Source organism: Phyllobates terribilis, unplaced genomic scaffold (genome assembly GCF_046119375.1).
Source record: "Phyllobates terribilis strain yellow unplaced genomic scaffold, ASM4611937v1 Scaffold_5__5_contigs__length_657084704, whole genome shotgun sequence".
In the NCBI taxonomy this organism is placed as follows: Eukaryota; Metazoa; Chordata; class Amphibia; order Anura; family Dendrobatidae; genus Phyllobates; species Phyllobates terribilis.
The window spans coordinates 465,457,117-465,474,958 of record NW_027362765.1 but is presented as its reverse complement, the minus strand read 5'-3'; the positions used below and the strand labels follow the sequence as shown (position 1 = coordinate 465,474,958).

At 40.0% G+C, this 17,842-nt stretch overlaps 1 protein-coding gene across 1 annotated transcript in view; it reads left to right on the top strand.

Moving 5' to 3' along the window:
- Positions 1-17,842, top strand: part of ARID5B (AT-rich interaction domain 5B) — a 383,355-nt gene that overhangs the window by 70,026 nt on the left and 295,487 nt on the right. Inside the window, exon 3 of the mRNA XM_073685411.1 lies at positions 9,195-9,420. Within this exon, the coding sequence (XP_073541512.1) occupies positions 9,195-9,420 (226 nt within the window). The remainder of the gene's footprint in view (positions 1-9,194; positions 9,421-17,842) is intronic.

The window sequence follows — 17,842 nt, the reverse complement described above, 5'->3', positions numbered from 1 at the left end:
GAAAACTGCAATTGATATTTACATGAATTAGAAGTTGAGTAATATTATAGGATAATGTTTACTTTATTCTGGAAAACATTTGTTCACTGTGTTATAAAATCTTCTCTATAAATCTGCTGATTTTCGCGTAATGAGTTTTCACACTTTCATCTGCATTCATGAACTTTATATTCAGACGAAAGGTCAACTGCCAATTACGGTGATAGTGGGATTCTGTGCACTTCTCCAATTACAACAGGTGGCAGGGACGCTGAATAGAAATTCCCTGGAAATGCTATAGCATTGTCTTTAAATTCAGTTTATCTTTCTTTAGAACTCACAGCCGAACACTTTGATTTCAATTCTTTTTTTTTTTTTTAAATGAAGCACTCTGCTTTTGAAAATAAAATATAACAGTTATCTGTGTACCTCACAATTAAAAAAAAAAGATTTTCTCAGGGCTCATTAACACGTCCGATTTCCATGCACGGGTGCTGTCTGTGTTTCTCACGGATAGAATTTGTACCTGTGATAGTCTATGGAGCCATTCACATGTCCGTGATTTTTCATGTTGGATACATGTCCAAATTTGATCCAAGGGTTAGATCAAAATTGTCCATGTAAGTCAATGGTTCCATGAAAAAAAAATGGATAACATCTGAGTGTAGTCTGATTTTCATGGACTGTCAAAATGGAGAGAGTGGAGAAACTTTTTTATTTCTCCACGTATGAGAAAAACTGATGACACTCGGACTACACTCTGATCAAAGTCAGAATAATCAGTCCGTGTTTGTTGTACATCGAAAAGTCGGATTTATGAATGAGCACCTCAGTATGCACGGACTGGCTGCGGGTCCCCTAACCCAAGCGTGACAACAGCTTCATATAAAATTATAAAGCTGTCACACTCGGGATCGAGATAGTCGTGGTCAGTCTGTGCATTAGCGGTCTGTGTGTGCTCGGACCAATTGGCACAGACGTCTGAATGCGGCGTTCAGCTATGTTTACCCGTAGCATTTTTGGGGCGTTTTTTTTTCTGCAACAAAACCTCTCTTGGCATTAAAGAAGTCCACATCAAAAAGCAGGTTTTGCTGATTTTTTGACATATTTTTGGAGCGTTTTTGCTGCGTTTTTTTTGTCTCTTGTGCATGCTGATAAAGTTTAGTGCAGAAAAAAATAACCTAATTCAACTTCAGCAGGTTTTTGCACCAAAAACGCAGCAAAACCAGATACCTGCGTTTTTTGCTGCTTTTTTCACTACCCATTTCTTTCTATGGGTGAAAAACACTGAAAAAACGCTGAAAGAAGTGACATGCTGCATTTTGCAAAAACTAAAGTCTTTCACAAAATACTGAGGACAAAAAAAACAAGCTGTGTGCATGAGATTTCTGAAATCTCATAGACTTTGCTGGTACTGTAAAACGCAGCAGAAAATTTGCATTAAAAAATGCAGAAAAAAAGCGACGTGTGAATATAGCCTTGTTTTGAATGGTGTAGAGGCTTGTACACTGTTTGGAGCATTATCGAGAGCAATTAGAATAGACAATGGCCAGGTAAAGACTGTGTTAGGCTATGTGCCCACGATGCAGAAATGCTCCGGATTTTATCCTGAGCGTTTCTGCATCTCCATGGCAGAAAAAAAGTACATGCGGATTGTACATGCGTTTTTCCTGCCAGGGACATGCGGATGTGAAGCGTTCTTCACATGCATTTCCGCATGCGGGTTGACAAGCGCTTTCCAAGCGATTTTAGCATCACTTGTAAAGGGCTTGACAACTTGGTCACATTATATAAATCCATGCAAACGTGTGACCTTAAAGAATGTCAAAAAATAAAAAATAAATCTATACTTACCTTCTGATGGTCCCCGCAGTCTTTATTCACTCCGTCTTGGCTGCCGGCAGCTCGCGGTACACTACACTGAAGGACCTGCCGTCACATGACTAAATGACGTCAGTTCAGGTCCTTCAGTCCACCGCGATCTGCCGACAAGCGAAGACAAGCGCACCGGGGGCCATCAGAAGGTAAATATAATATTTCTTTTTATTTTATTCTTTTTTAACCAGTTTTCTATGGTACCCGGGTCTGGAGGAGAGTCTCCTGTCCTCCAGACCCGGGTACCATCCACACATTGAAACGCATGGATTCCGCATGTACAGATGCAGTGATGCGGATTACATGCGCTCCTATGCAAGTCAATGGCGGCGAAAACGCAGCGCTTCCGCAATATAATTGGTAGTGCTGCGTTTTTTCCGCAATGATAATCCGCAGCGAAAATTTCCGCAGAATGTGCACAGCACATGCGGATTATCATTGGGGAACATGGCAGACCTTCTACCATGCGTTTTTTAAGCGTTTCTACAGCGTTTTTGCCGCTGCTGAAACGCTTAAAAAATGTATTGTGGGCACACAGCCTTAGTGTATTTGTGATGAATGGAAATCTTACTAATGCTTTGAACTCATTCATTATTCTAGTATAGATGAAAATTATGAAGTGTGTTGCTCCATTGAAGTTAAAGGGGTTGTCCATCACTGGAAAACCCCTTATTAATAGCTCCAGGGTGCCGCATAATTGAACAAAAGAATCTACCGTATACTTACCTCCCGGGTTGAAGTTCCTTTACTGTCAGCGCCGTGTCCCCTATTGGTCTCCTAATATAAACTATATCAGCGCCCGCTGATTGGCTGAAACTTTCACATCCATTCACTCTGACGGAATTATGAAGGTTGAAATAATCATGTGATGTTGTTTATGTGACGTTGGGGGGCACGGGGTGGAGAGTGGAGGAATGGCGCCGGAGTATGAGGCAAGTATAGATTTTGGTCAATTTAAGCAGCATCCTGGGATCACTAAAAAGTCATTGTCTGACAGTGAACAACCACTGTAATGGAGTTTGACTGTAGTATTTTCACTATATACTGATGACTGCATTTTCTTGTAAGTATTTATGTGATTTAGGCTATTATAAAGGCTGTAGGCACCTTTGGTATTTTTCTTATTGCATTGAATGTACTATGTGAAAATGCATGCTTGCATGTAATGTAAGACAGTTCAAGCTGATCAATGCTGTTTAGCGTCAATCTGGGCAACTTGGCTCCAGCTCATTCTTCTCCGAAATGCTAATGTTCGCTCAATTCTGATCACATCATATAGCAGCAAATAGTTCAAATGTGTGCTCAAGAATAAAAATTCTGAAGTTTGTAAAAAAAAAAGTTGGCTTGTGGTGCCTTTTTCTGATACCTGTGGCGTTTTTACTTTTCCTTCAGTGGAGTAGTATGAGGGCTTATTTTTTGCATGGTAAGCTGACGTTTGTATTGCCATTTCGAGGTACATACATTTTGATTACTGTACTTTTTATCGTATTATTTTTGGCGACCAACAAAAAATGCAGTTTTGGCATTTTGATTTTCTTTCTCTTTATGGCATTTGCCATGCAGGTTAATTGGTTTTATATTTTAATAGACCAGATTTTAATGGATGCAGAAATATCAAATATGTTTACTTTTAGAATTTCTTTATCTTTAATGGGGAAGAATGGGTGGATGCTTATATTTTTATATATTTTTAAATATTTTTAAAAACTTTTTTATTTTTTACTTTATGTTTTTTAATTTTCTTAGGGGATTTGAACCTGGAATTTTCTGATTGCTCATACTATATGCTTTACCACAGTACGGCAGTAAATAGTTCAAATCATTTGAAGGTCAGCCTGTGATATAGTTTCAAAATATTGATATAGACAAAATGGCAGTGACGGGGGCTTTCAGGAGATCGGCTGACATGGCAAGCCCTGAGCTCACGTAAAGAAATTGACAGCAGCATGTAAATGGTTAACAGCAGCATTCAGAGCTTAGCTCTGGCCACTGCTGTTAGAGACAAATGCCGACTGTCTAACACAGATGGCATTTACTGTTGTGGAGCAGGCTCAACTCCTGACTGGCTCTGTGGCATTAAGGAAGCTTGGTTTTTACTGCCCCATTGAGAAACACCTCAGACCACTACCAGAGGTGACATGGCAGAAGCAGCCCTGACTGTTCTTTACTCACCTCCTCAGGTCCAGCTCTCTCTGTCACTGCTTCCGGTGTCTTTTATTGTCTGCTTTGTTAATGTATGATCAACATTGCTGCTGCCAGTCACTGAACTCAGTGGCTAAGAGCAGCTTGTGCTTTCTGCTTGACCAAAGCCGCTGAGCTCACTGTTTGACTGTTTGGTTGCAGCGCTGCTTATGAGATGTCAGCGCTGCAGACAGTAACAAACAGTGGTAGCAGTGGCAGAGACTCAGTGCTCGACCTAGGGAGGGTGAGTAAAGTTGAGTTTGCTTTTTTTAAAATAAACTGCATCTAGGGCCAGGGGTTTTCTGAAAATGGAAAACCCCTTTAAGACTTGGGTGGGCTTTCCTCTAGTCCAGCCATTAGACCGTGAAAGGGAAAAAAAAATCCAGACCTTTTGGCGTAAAGTTAACTTTATGTAATCTACTACAGGAACATCCTTCAATTCCCAAAAATACAGAGCCACCAACAGAACTATTTTAGGAAGTTATTTACTTAGCTTCTGTGAGAGCTTCCAGTTGGCGGTGCTTTTTCAGAAAATGTGCCAGTGTCCTATATTTGGACATCTGGAATAGAAAAATAAGCTGCCTTCACTTTATAACCTCCGTGTGTGTCGGGAGACTGCAGAATGTACATGAGCCGAGGAGGTAGATGGGTTTTGAGCAATTATTTTATTGGTTTTATTTATTTTTATTTTGCAGTAGAAAGCTTAAATCAATATTTTGCGTCCAAAACCAAAGCAAAACATGTTCTAAACAAGAGCCTGCTCTTAGATGAGTCAGAGTTTCAAGAATTTATATTAACTTACTTCATTTCTGTAAAGATCAGCAAACCATTAGTCATTGCAGCGTGACAAGGTACATTCGCTTCTAAATGGACCTAAAAGTCTTCATTCACTATGCAACCCCTCTCTGCTGGCGATGTGAAATAGCTGAACTGTTACATTGTTGAACTTGGATTTTTTTTACGGATTCATTTTTTGATAATTCAACATCCTCATTTCTTCAATTCAGTCTATTTCAGTTTGTTGCATTTGTTTAACAGCAGATTGTAATGTTGGATAATTAATGTGCCCGTGGGGAGGTCTCCATGTTTATTTCATTTTTTTGTGCTGTCTTAATGCTGAATATTATTTTTACAATAATTGTAAGAAGTGAACCTGGCAATGAATCTCAGTGTTTCTTCGTTGTCTTCTCCTGAGCATTCATGTGCAGAGAACCTGCTATATGGGAGTGAGGGAAAAAGTAGACTTAAGAAAATGTAAGGGTCAGGTCTACTTGTAAAGTAGTTTAACTATTTTTTGCTGGAAAACAAATTAAGAATACTGTGTAGGCCTGTGGATACAAATACACGGCTAGTGTCACTTTTATATGTTTATAATTGTGAGATTTTGTTTTTCTACTCATTGAAATCAATGGATAGAGTAAAGTTGGCCATACACGTGAGACAGCTATCAACCGAATATTTGTACGGCATACAGCTATCGCTCCTCGCTGAGCGTTAATGTGTTTTCAATGGGCAGGAAACCTTTGGCAATGGTTCATCAAAGGATGAACATTGAAATTCCAACTGCCTGATCCTTCTCTCCTCCTGTACCATCTATTGGGAGACAGCTGGGGAGGCCTCCTTTACCACTGGATGGTCAACCGATTCAATTTTCATCTAATGTTCATAGGGGCATTAAGGCTTCCTTCAGATATCTGTTTGTTTTTTTCCTGTCTATGATTTTCACAAACATAATATGTGACTGCTATACTCTATGGCCATGCTGCTCTGGAAAAATTAAGTGGTTCATCTGCGCTGCTGGCGAAGTTTCACGGAAAAGGTCCAGGATACCTACATCCACGGAAAAGGTCCAGGACACCTAGATCCACGAATAAGATCCAGGACACTTAGTTCCACGGAAAAGGTCTAGGACACCTAGTTCCACTGAAAAGATCCAGGACACCTCCTAGTTCAATAGAAGAGGTTCAGGACACCTAGTTCAATGGAAAAGGTCCAGGACCACTAGCCCCACGGAAAAGGTCTGGGACACCTAGTTCCATGGAAAAGGTCTGGGACACCTAGTTCCATGGAAAAGGTCCAGGACACCTAGTTCCACGGAAAAGGTCCAGGACACCTAGCTCCACGGAAAAGGTCCAGGACACCTAGCTCCACGGAAAAGGTCCAGGACAGCTAGCTCCAAGGAAAAGATCTGGGACACCTAGTTCCACGGAAAAGGTCTGGGACACCTAGTTCCACAGAAAAGGTCTGGGACACCTAGTTCCACGGAAAAGGTCCAAGACACCCAGTTCCACTTAAAAGGTCCAAGACACCTAGTTCCACGGAAAAGGTCCAAGACACCTAGTTCCACGGAAAAGGTCCAAGACACTTAGTTCCACGGAAAAAGTCCAGGACACACTATGGCCATGTTCATATGTCCATCAAACTCACCCATATTGGTGCTATCCATTCTTTACCATTTACTGGATAAGAGAAGCTCAGAATTTTTATTTATTTTTTTCCTTTATCTTTAATCTCATGACATAGTCCCCATATTAAACCATATTATTTATGTCTGTTTGCGAACACACTGCCAATACCTTTGTTTTACACTGTTACACTTTGCATTGATACACCTAAAACACTTTTTTGAATGATTTCTTTAAAAATGAGCACTGGAAGTCATATGTTCATGACTTGCTAGTTGCAGCTATGCAGTAATACCTATTATGTTGTAGTGGTGCAATTTTGTCTTTTAAAAGTAGATTTATGTCACATCAGACCTAATTAGAGCTATTTTTTAAGTCATTTGTAGTAAAGGAGTTAGCCATTACATTTTTATCTGTGGCTTGTCCTTAGGATAGGCCATAAGTATCTGATCGGTGGGGGTGTGACATGCGGCACGCCCATCATTCAGCTGTTACGGTGGCTGGAAGTTCTCGGATGCTGTCAGTTCACAGCAGTTGGGATACAGCTGGGGAGGCCTCCATTACCACTGGAAGGTCAACCGGTCCAATTTTCATCTAATATGGGCATTAAGGCTTCCTTCAGATATCTGGGTTGACATAATATGTGTCTGTTAAAATCCATGGCCATGCAGCTCTGGAAAAATTAAGTGGTTCATCTGACGAAGTTTCACGGAAAAGGTCCAGGACACCTACATCCAAGGAAAAGGTCCAGGACTCCTAGTTCCACGGAAAAGGTCCAGGACACCTAGTTCCACGAAAAAGGTCCTGGACACCTAGTTCCACGGAAAAGGTCCAGTCTGTGAAAATCGTACCACACTCAGATGTCATCTGAGTGCAGTCCGATGGTTTCCACGGACTCATTGACTTGCATGGCTGAGTGCGTTCCGATAATCATATCCAACTCGGGCATGCTGCAAATTTTTCCTCAGACCGGGCTCAATCCGAGAAAATATAGCAATGCGATATTTTGTCAGATCGCACTAAAACCGATAATACAGTCATGGATTAAGGAAGCAGTGGCCAACCTCTTTAAAGATATTTATTATATAGATTTTTAAAAAACACTGTAAATAAGTGTATCCCATCCAGTCTCCTCCATTGTAATAATTTACTAGAGGCTGTCGCCTATGTTCCAGACTAACACACATGTCCATACATTTGCCCATAAATCTGACAAATTTGCCCGTTTACTTGATTCTATACAGTTTCATATTTTTTTCGGATATAAGCCATATTTAGGTAAGAATGGAAGGATGTCTCCATTATCACATAGGTTTCCCTTTGTTTGACTGCCGCAGCGAAGTGTATTCCTTCCATTACATTCGTGTTTGTTTCTTTCAGACAAAAGAAAAACAGACTTTATTTTCAAACTCAGCCTTTACAGGTCAAATCAAAGCTGCTGAATGACTTGTCTACAAGCCTTTATTCTCAAAAAATGCAAATAAATCTCCACTGATGGTCATTGTTCCTTTTGGAGGGCCTCTGTTGTATATTGTTTGAGGGATACTATGTGCGCTACATTGTTGTCTGTGTTTTATTGTTTTTGTTACATTTGTTAAATAGTATCATATTAAGGGGGCGGTCTAGTTATAAAAAACATTTTTATCTAATATTAGAGAATTGTGTTCCTCTGCTCAGGATTCTTATCTCTTTCTCAGAGCGGAGAGTGGCTACAAAAAGAGGCTGCCACAAGAGGTGGTGAGTTCTCCTTCAATGGAAGTCTTCAAACAGAGGCTGGACAGACATCTGTCTGAGATGGTTTAGTGAATCCTGCATTGAGCAGGAGGTTGGACACGATGACCCTGGAGGCCCCCTCTAACTCTGACATTCTATTATTCTATGATTCTAAGAGAACCTCTTGCTTTGGAGGACCAGCCCTGTATGAATTCCACAGACAACCCATTCATATGAATGGGCACTGAATACTGATAAATTGTTCTTGTGGTGATGTGGCAGGGAAATTGAACATTTAATGCCCAGTTTTAACAGAAATTACAGTTGATCACAGGAGTGGGGAACATTTTGCCATCAGCTTATTGTCAAAGGATCCTTTTAATAAATAAGGATTATCCAAAATGTAAAATTCCTTTAAGTATACTTTGTTCTTCAATACTGAAGAACCCTAATGTACCCAACATAGGTTGTGCCTTTGCACTCCCACAAAAATTCACATATGAAGTCTGGTTAAGCAGCAGTCCTTAATTAACATCATTTTAATAAAAAAAATGTAAAACCATCCCACCACGTCACGGTGACCCTATTTGGGACGGTTCTAACCTCTAATATTAAAACCTTACCATTTGTCAAGTGATGTTCATGTGGATAAGGGCTGAGAAGGACTGAAACCCCGCTAATAATTTACCATAGGGCAGCACAGTGGCTCAGTGGTTAACACTGTTGCTTTGCAACCCTGGGGTCCTGGGTTCAAATCTCACCAAGGACAATATCTGAAAGGAGTTTGTATGTTCTCCCCTTGTTTGCGTGGATTTCCTCCCACACTCCAAAGACATGCTGAAAGGGAATTTAGATTGTGAGCTCCAATGGGGACAGTGATGACGTTGTTATGTTGATGCTATATAAGCAATGCATAATTAATACAAAATTCCTGAGTTTTGCAAAACTGCTGCTGTGAGAGCTGTACCACCAGCCATATTGCTTTTTACCCAGCTTTACCAGTAACAGCCTGTCTGACTATTTCTTTTTCTCTTTTTACAGGATGAAGTAATTGCAGTTTCAGAAAAAGTAATTGTCAAACTTGAAGACTTAATAAAATGGGCACAATCGGATTATTCAAAATGGAAGTGTGGACTCCGAGCTTTACCCCTAAAACTGAAAGAACAGGGAAAAAATTGTCACAAAGAATGTGTTTTAAAATACAGACAATCCATACTAAATAGTGGTCTGAACTTCAAGGATGTCTTTAAAGAAAAGACGGAACTAGGTAACTATTGAATTCTGAGATATTTCTGTGTTCTGTGATGACTTTTTATGTGTTCTCCCAGCCAGCTATCATGCTTTCGTTGGGTCACCTTGATTGCCCTGGCTGCATTTGTGAATGAGTCTATCATATTATTTTGTGTCATAGAATCATAGAATCATAGAATGGTAGAGTTGGAAGGGACCTCCTGGGTCATCTGGTCCAACCCCCTGCTCAAAGCAGGATTCACTAAATCATCTCAGACAGATGTCTGTCCAGCCTCTGTTTGAAGACGTCCATTGAAGGGGAACTCACCACCTCTCGTGGCAGCCTGTTCCACTCATTAATCACCCTAACTGTCAAAAAGTTTTTTCTAATATCTAATCTGTGTCTCCTCCCATTTAGTTTCATCCCATTGCTTCTAGTCTTTCCTTGTGCAAATGAGAATAAAGATGATCCTTCTACAATGTGACAGCCCTTGACATATTTGTAGACAGCTATTAAGTCTCCTCTCAGTCTTCTTTTTTGCAAGCTAAACATTCCCAAATCCTGCAACCGTTCCTCATAGGACATGGTTTGCAGACCAGTCACCATTCTGGTCGCTCTTCTCTGAACTTGCTCCAGTTTGTCTATGTCTTTTTTAAAATGTGGTGCCCAAAACTGTACACAGTATTCCAGATGAGGTCTGACCAAAGAGGAGTAAAGACCGATAATGACTTCACGTGATCTAGACTGTATGCTTCTGTTAATACATCCCAGAATTGTATTTGCCTTTTTTGCTGCTGCATCACACTGTTGACTCATGTTCAGTCTATGATCTATTAGTATACCTAAGTCTTTTTCACATGTACTGTTGCTTAGCTCTATTCCTCCCATTCTGTATATGCTTTTTTCCTTTTTATTGCCCAGATGTAGTACTTTGCATTTTTCCCTGTTAAAAACCATTCTGTTGGTTGCTGCCCACTGCTCCAGTTTATTTAGGTCTTTTTGAATCCTCTCTCTCTCTTCTCTAGTATTAGCTATCCCTCCTAGCTTTGTGTCATCAGCAAATTTAATCAGTTTACCCTCAATTCCTTCATCTAAATCATTGATAAAGATGTTGAACAATACAGGTCCCAGGACGGAGCCCTGTGGTACCCCACTTGAGACATTCATCCAGCTGGATGTGAAGCCATTTACAACCACCCTTTGAGTCCGATCACTAAGCCAGTTATGAATCCACCTAACAGTTGCCTGGTCCATTGCATACTTGGTCATTTTTTCAATAAGGATGGTGTGAGATACTTTGTCAAATGCTTTGCTGAAGTCAAGATATACTATATCTACAGCATTTCCCTGATCCACCCAGTCAGTGATTCTGTCATAGAAGGAAATTAAGTTAGTCTGACATGACTTGTTAGTTATAAACCCATGCTGACTCTGGTTAATCACTTCATTCTTATCCAGGTACTTACATACATGTTGTTTAATAATTTGTTCAAAGATCTTTCCTGGTATAGAAGTCAGACTCACCGGCCTATAGTTCGCTGGGTCCACCTTCTTCCCCTTTTTGAAGATAGGAACAACATTTGCTCTTCTCCAGTCTTCTGGGACTTCTCCTGTTCTCCAAGAATTTTCAAAGATTATGGAGAGTGGTTCTAAAATTTCTTCTACGATCTCCTTCAGTACTCTGGGGTGTAATTCATCTGGACCTGGAGACTTGAACTCATTTATGTTAGCTAAATATTCCCTCACAATCTTTCTGTTTACAGATAACTTGGATTCTTCTATTCCTTTAAAAGGACAGTGAAGATCAGTTGATGTTACATTTTCTTTCTGAGAGAAAACAGATGCAAAATAGGAATTAAAAAGTTTGGCCTTCTCAACATCCTCTCTTACTATTTCTCCATTTTCATCCTGTAAAAATCCTATAGCATCTTTGACTTTTCTTTTACTTTTGACATACCCCCAAAATCCTTTTTTATTGCTTTTGACATCTCTTGCAAGCCTTAATTCATTGTCAGCTTTAGCTAACCTGATACATGCCCTGCAGGATCTGCAGACTGCATTATAATCTTCTTTAGATATGCCTCCCTCTTTCCATTTAATAAACATTTCTTTCTTTCTTTTTAGCATGTGTTTAAGTTCTGTGTTCATCCATCCTGGTTTCCTTAAATGCTTCCCATTCTTCCTACTTTTCGGGATTGTTAACGATTGTGCTTTGAGAATCTCATTTTTAAAAATTTCCCATCCTTCCTGGACATTTTTGTCCTTAAGGACATCCAGCCATTGGATCCCTCCTATTCTCTTTCTGAGTCTCTTAAAATCTGCCTTTCTAAAATCTAACCTTGAAGTTTGAGTCTTCACATGTCTTCCTCCTCTAGTTATCCAAAATTCTATAATAGCATGATCGCTGCCTCCTAGGGTCCCAGCCACTTTTACCTCCTCAACCATTTCCTCCTTGTTTATAAGGATTAGATCCAAAGTAGCAGATCCCCTTGTTTTCTCCCCTACCTTTTGGAAGATAAAGTTGTCAGCAAGAGAGGATAAGAATTTGCTTGACCTGTTAGTTTTACTTGAGAGAGATTCCCAACAAATGTCTGGATAGTTGAAATCTCCCATGACCACTACGTCATATTTTTTTGAGAACTTGGTCATTTGATACATAAAGAGTTCATCCATATCTTCAGCTTGCCCAGGTGGCCTGTAGTAAATGTCATCTGTATGTTTTTGTTCTAGCCCGATTTTAAAGGTATTTTCTGGGCACACAGTTTATTAAAACATCGTAAAGCCTTTGCTAAATGAATAGACTTCATAATTTACTTGCTGATGAAATTCTCTGTTTCTGAGGTGTTACATTCGTTTGTGTGATCCCAGGCTCCTCACTTCCTTGTACAGTCTGTTCAAAGCACAGAGTACAGAGTTTTCCTGTTTGTGATGTGAACAAAATCAAGCACAGCTGTGCACGTAGGGGGCAGCTCTGCACTGTGTACTAAATGGTGATGTCATTTGTGGGCGTGGCCTGTGATCCTTTGCCAGTGAGAGACAGAGGATGGTCACAGTGAGGGAGAGCAGAAGCCATAGAGGCAGTACAAAAAAAAATAAGAAGAATATCTACTTTTTACTTAAGCCAGTTGTGATGCTTCTGGGCTCTCCAAAATGCCAGATCACATTATAATAAATGAATCCATTATCTGACTCATTGATCCCCTACAGTACACTGATCATGTGTGGAACAAGTGTCAGCACCTGTAACATAGTTTACTGTTGGAGAGTCTCAAACACATAGTAAGTAACATGGTGAAAAATGTTTGGAGGGAGAAACTCTCCCTCTTGAGACTGTATAGGAGTCTCAGGGTGGTGTTTTATTGGGTGGACATTGAGGGTGGGAGTGAGGGAGCTGTGGGACAGATAAAGCTCCAGCAGAGAATGGAAATCTAGGAAAATCATAGTCTAGAGGCACAGAGAGAGAGCTGGCAGGAGATTCATAATGTAAACAATAACAGACCACAAATATGACTGTAGGGGGCTGAAAGGGAAGTGTAAAAAGTGACCAGAAAGTCACCCATGAAACCCCTTAAACTAATCTTTTTAAAGAGGTTGTAAAACAGTAGAAAAAAGATGATGCCTGTTTTCTGTCGGTGCTGCTGGGCTCTATTGAATAAAGTGGGACTGCACTACAATGCACACAACCCTGGAGAGGAGTAGTGATCTGCTGGAAGAAACCAACCTTTCTTTTATAACCCCTTTAATGTGAACAATGGGGGCAAACTCTTTAGTTGTAGTGGGCTGCTTGTTTTTCCTGCAACGGCTGCCACAAGGGTAGTGCAGTGTTAAATGCAGTCATTCAGTTACGGTAAATGGCTGGCCATGTGATATGCGACTGGCATATGTGTAGAAAGAGTTCATTAGCCTCAATCTGCTCTGACCCGTAGAGGGCACTCCTGTGCTGGGAAGCCCTTCTATGATGGCCATGTGCCCTTCCTTGTAATATTTGGTTGGTGGTTATTTTTGTGACACTGCTGCTTCGATGTACTGTTCAGATTCGGTTCTGTAGATCGATGGATTTAAGAATATTGGTATATAAAGCTGTGAACAGTTGTGTGTGATTAGTATCTGCAATGTTTCTTCTAATCAGGCAGATTTAAAGAGTAAAACCTTTCCATTCTCACTATCATTCTGCTGCTCGTGAGTTCTCAGTTTGACACGTTATGTCCTTTTTTTGTCTACGGTAAATATGTTCTGTCCTGAAATTACTGGGGCTGCAAGGGTATATATAGTTTTGCTGCATGTATAGAATCAGATATTGCAATGCCAGAAGTGACTATTCTGCTGAATATAGCATCTCCAACCCAGAAATGATCAACTGAATAAAGCATCACTCGGCAAATGTGGAGAAGGAAAGAGGCCTTTTATAGAAATGGGTTACATATCCTCTAATATCTACCATCTAATTGAGCAGTTTTCTGATTTCCATATTTATTTTTTCATTGGTTTCAGTAGTCATCATTGTCTTGTAAAGTGTGTTTAAAGGGTTTGTCCAGCTCTTTTAGATTTTTTTTTCTTTTTGTCGCCGCAACATTGCAATAAAATGCAATAATGGGCGATCAAAACATCGTATCTACGCCAAAATAGTATCAATAAAAACATCAGCTCGGCGCACAAAAAATAAGCCCTAACCAGGCCCCAGATTTAAAAAATGGAGACGCTACAAGTCTTGGAAAATGGCGCCATTTTTTTTTCTCTTTTAGAAACTTTGGATTTTTTTGCCCGCTTAAATAAAAAATAACCTATTAATGTTTGGTGTCTACGAACTCGTAATGACCTGGATAGTCATAATGGCAGGTCAGTTTTAGCATTTAGTGAACATGGTAAAAAAAAAAAACAATAGTGGAATTGCACTTTTTTTGCAATTTCAATGGTGTCGTTCAAAAGTACAACTCGTCCCGCAAAAAACAAGCCCTCATATGGCCATATTGACAGAAGAATAAAAAAGTTATGGCTCTGGGAAGAAGGGGAGAAGAGGACGAAAACGCAAAAACGAAAAATTTCATGATGGTGAAAGTGAAGGGTGTATTTGGAGGTGATGGCCAACTGGTGGTCACAGAGATGTCGATCGGACTGTCTCATTTTGTACTATCGCTCCCTTTGTTCTCTTGGAGATAAGGCATCGGCAGAGGCGCCTTTCTCTTAGAAAGCACAGTAACGCTCGGCCGAACGGGTGCTCCTGTGTATGGGAAGGACGGCCAAGATAGCTGTCGGCCGAACAATCGGACAAAGCATCGTTCGGCCGACTGCCATCTAGTGTGTGTAGGGGGCTTTGGGGCCAGTATAAGACAAGTAATGCATTATTCTTGCAAAGTTGTTAAACCTCTTGTAAAGAGTATTCCTCTTTATGAACAAGAAATTGAGGCTCAAATGGTTCTTCATTCTTCTTGTTATATAAATATATAATTTACTATCGTCGCAAAGCGTAGCATAATGTGTGTCAGCCTGATTAATGCTTTTGTTTACCAGAAATGTCTGTATATGCATGTTTTCTGTAGAACTAGGTAGCATCTGTGATCACAAAACATGCCTCGTTTGCAAATAGTAGGTTCAAAAAAAAGGCTGAATGAATAATATTTGTGAGGAGCTGCAGCAGCAATGTGGTGTAAACCTTATCAGCTTTACATCGTGTTGTAATTCATCTGGTAATGGTTTAAAAAAAAAAATTAAAATCACATTATTTTTCCCTTGCAGCGCCTTTTACAATATCCCTTTAAGTGAAGCAAGAAGGAGCAGTGTAAGCTTTATTGGCCTATAAATATGTCATTACAGTCAGACTACATTTATATTCTTTGGATTGTTGTTTAAGCCAAGAAAATATGCTTGTACAGGTTGACTATTTTATTGAAAGCCTTAGAGGCATTGAGCGGAATATGTTCTAGGTGGAGGTTATTAAAAGAGTACTTTCATTCTAGAATCTGATGCAGTGTCAATTATAGGTTTATAGATTTTTCTTTTTCAGCGCAACCTTAACTCCTTTTCATTTACTATGGTATTTGTAGTTACCAAAACCAGAAAGATAAAGATACAAACCTGACCATTAAATTTTAGGTGCCTTAGATAGATATTTTAGTAGAGCTTCAGTGATCGACAGTTGTGGTCACCAATTACAAGCACAATACCGATTCATCCATTGAATGAAATTAAAGGGTTTATCCCTTTTACTATAGACCTTGTGAGGAGCTGGCCACTTACTAAAGACTATTGGACCAATGGATATAGAGCAGAGTCCACGGCTCTAAGGGATGCAGACTTTTTCCAGCGTGGAGCACCGGTTCCGTCGATCTTATTGTTGTATTTTATTAGAGATTTGCTTGGTCGTCAGTTTAAATGCACTAATTTCACCTGGAAAGTGTTCAGCTTCAGGAATCGATGTTTACATTCAGTGACAGTGAGCAGTGAAAGACGTGTGGCTTGGATCTTATGTATACATAAGGCCAGACATGAGATTGGTAAAGGTAAAAGCAATCATTCCATTACTCTCATCAGTATCTCAAGGCCCTCAATTAAGCCATTGTTCTCCCAGTCACTAGTCCCATTGGGAGGATGGGGATAGTAGACCCAGTGGAGCCGTCACCACGTGGGGTCTCACATGCAGTCCTACATGATGGGCTCGGCATCAGGAAAATACCTCCACTAATGCACAGTTAGCTTTGGGGGAGGGTGTTTCCCTAGGGCCGGGCTCAATTCCGGGAGTATTTAGGACACTGGCAAGGGAATGGTGGGATTGTTTCTGGCTGGAGTGGGATACACGTGCTACGGTCGTGATATCTTCTGGAGGAACATAGGCTGTGACTGCAGACTATACTGGCGGGAGATACCAAAAGCTGTGGGCTAGCCAAAAGTTGGGAGACAGTGGGTATCACCGGGTATGGGGCAGTAGAATTACCGATACCGGATTGGGAACTTGTGGACTGAGGGCATTGTATTTTGGCCATCTACCTGGAGTTGCTTTATGACTGCAGATAGAAAAAATAAACCTAATTGCATTGATAACCTGCCTAGGTGATTTTTACAACCCACAACCTCTGATCTTCACAGACCTAAAAAGTAACAGGCAGGTAGTTGCTAACAAAGGCAGACGTCCATAGAGCCGAGAAAATCAGACAGATTACACAAATGAAACTCTGATGACGCTCTTATCATAGTGTGATCATAGTGTTCTCTGATTCTCTTGGATAAGGAGAAGATGAAGAAAAAAATGTCTTCTCCATTGTGTCAGTGCTCAGAAATCGGACTGCACTCAGATGTCATCCAAGTAGAGTCCGATGTTTTCCATGGACTCATTCCCTTGCATGGCCTAGTGAGATCTGAATATTAGATGAAACTCGGGCATGCAATGATTTTTTTTTTCCTCAGACAGTCTTTGTCCGAGGAAAGAAATCGGACGCACTCCGACCAAAAATACGGTTGTCTGCACCTCCCCTTAGAGACAGATCCTGGGTATGTAATATACTACTCCTGAGCCCCCCCACATATGGGTTCCCCCACACTGACATACAGTTACATCATTTTGAGTCTTGTTAATTTCTACTACTTGTAAAATAACAATCTTTTCTTAGAACTCTTCTGTGCTATACCTCTGTTATTCTTCCTGGAAATATTTGAATAAATATTATATTGCTTCTTTCCTTGCCAATAGGGTTTTATTCTTACATCCTTACTCTCAGTATTGATGTGGATCGTCTCAGTCTAGGTAAAGACACACTTCTTTGACAAAAGGCACTACCCAGCGGTCAATTCTTTTTTTTTTTTCATACATTTACTGAAAGAATAATAGAAGAACTGCAAAGTGCAGAGTTTTAAGAAAAAAATGCTCCAGAATTATTTTTTCATGGGAAATGCAAGCTTTAGAAAAACAAAGAAGAAAAGAATAAAATATAGAACAGACAAGTCAGGGGAACTGACAGATCCATTTTAGAAGCAACCGAAACAAGTGATTATTTTATTATCTGGGGACATAAAGGTGTCATTGTCTCCTAGTATGGTGATGAACTGGATATTTCTACCATTATATGTAAATCACAGTATAAAAACAGGGTTTCATTCATCTGATCAAGCAGACGAATACTATTTGGCTGTAAATTAGATATAAAAGATCAACAAAAGTCTATAAAAAAAATCGAACAAACTTTCTAATACCGGGCAATGTAAATTCTAATTTCAATAACTGGTTTCATTGCTGTCAAGAATATTTTTTTACAAGAAATGAACACGATGTTGAATATTTGTGTTTCTCTTAAGGCAAGGTTACCATGGTGAACGTGAGACGGTAGCTTCATAATTACAGACATAATAAGAGCAAAAAAAAAAGGTATTTGGAAAATATCTCCATGTTATTTGGAAACATAGGCAGTGCTGAATTAGTGATACGGTGCCGGCTGTCTTCTCGGTGGATGTGTACGTGGTACGGCTATTT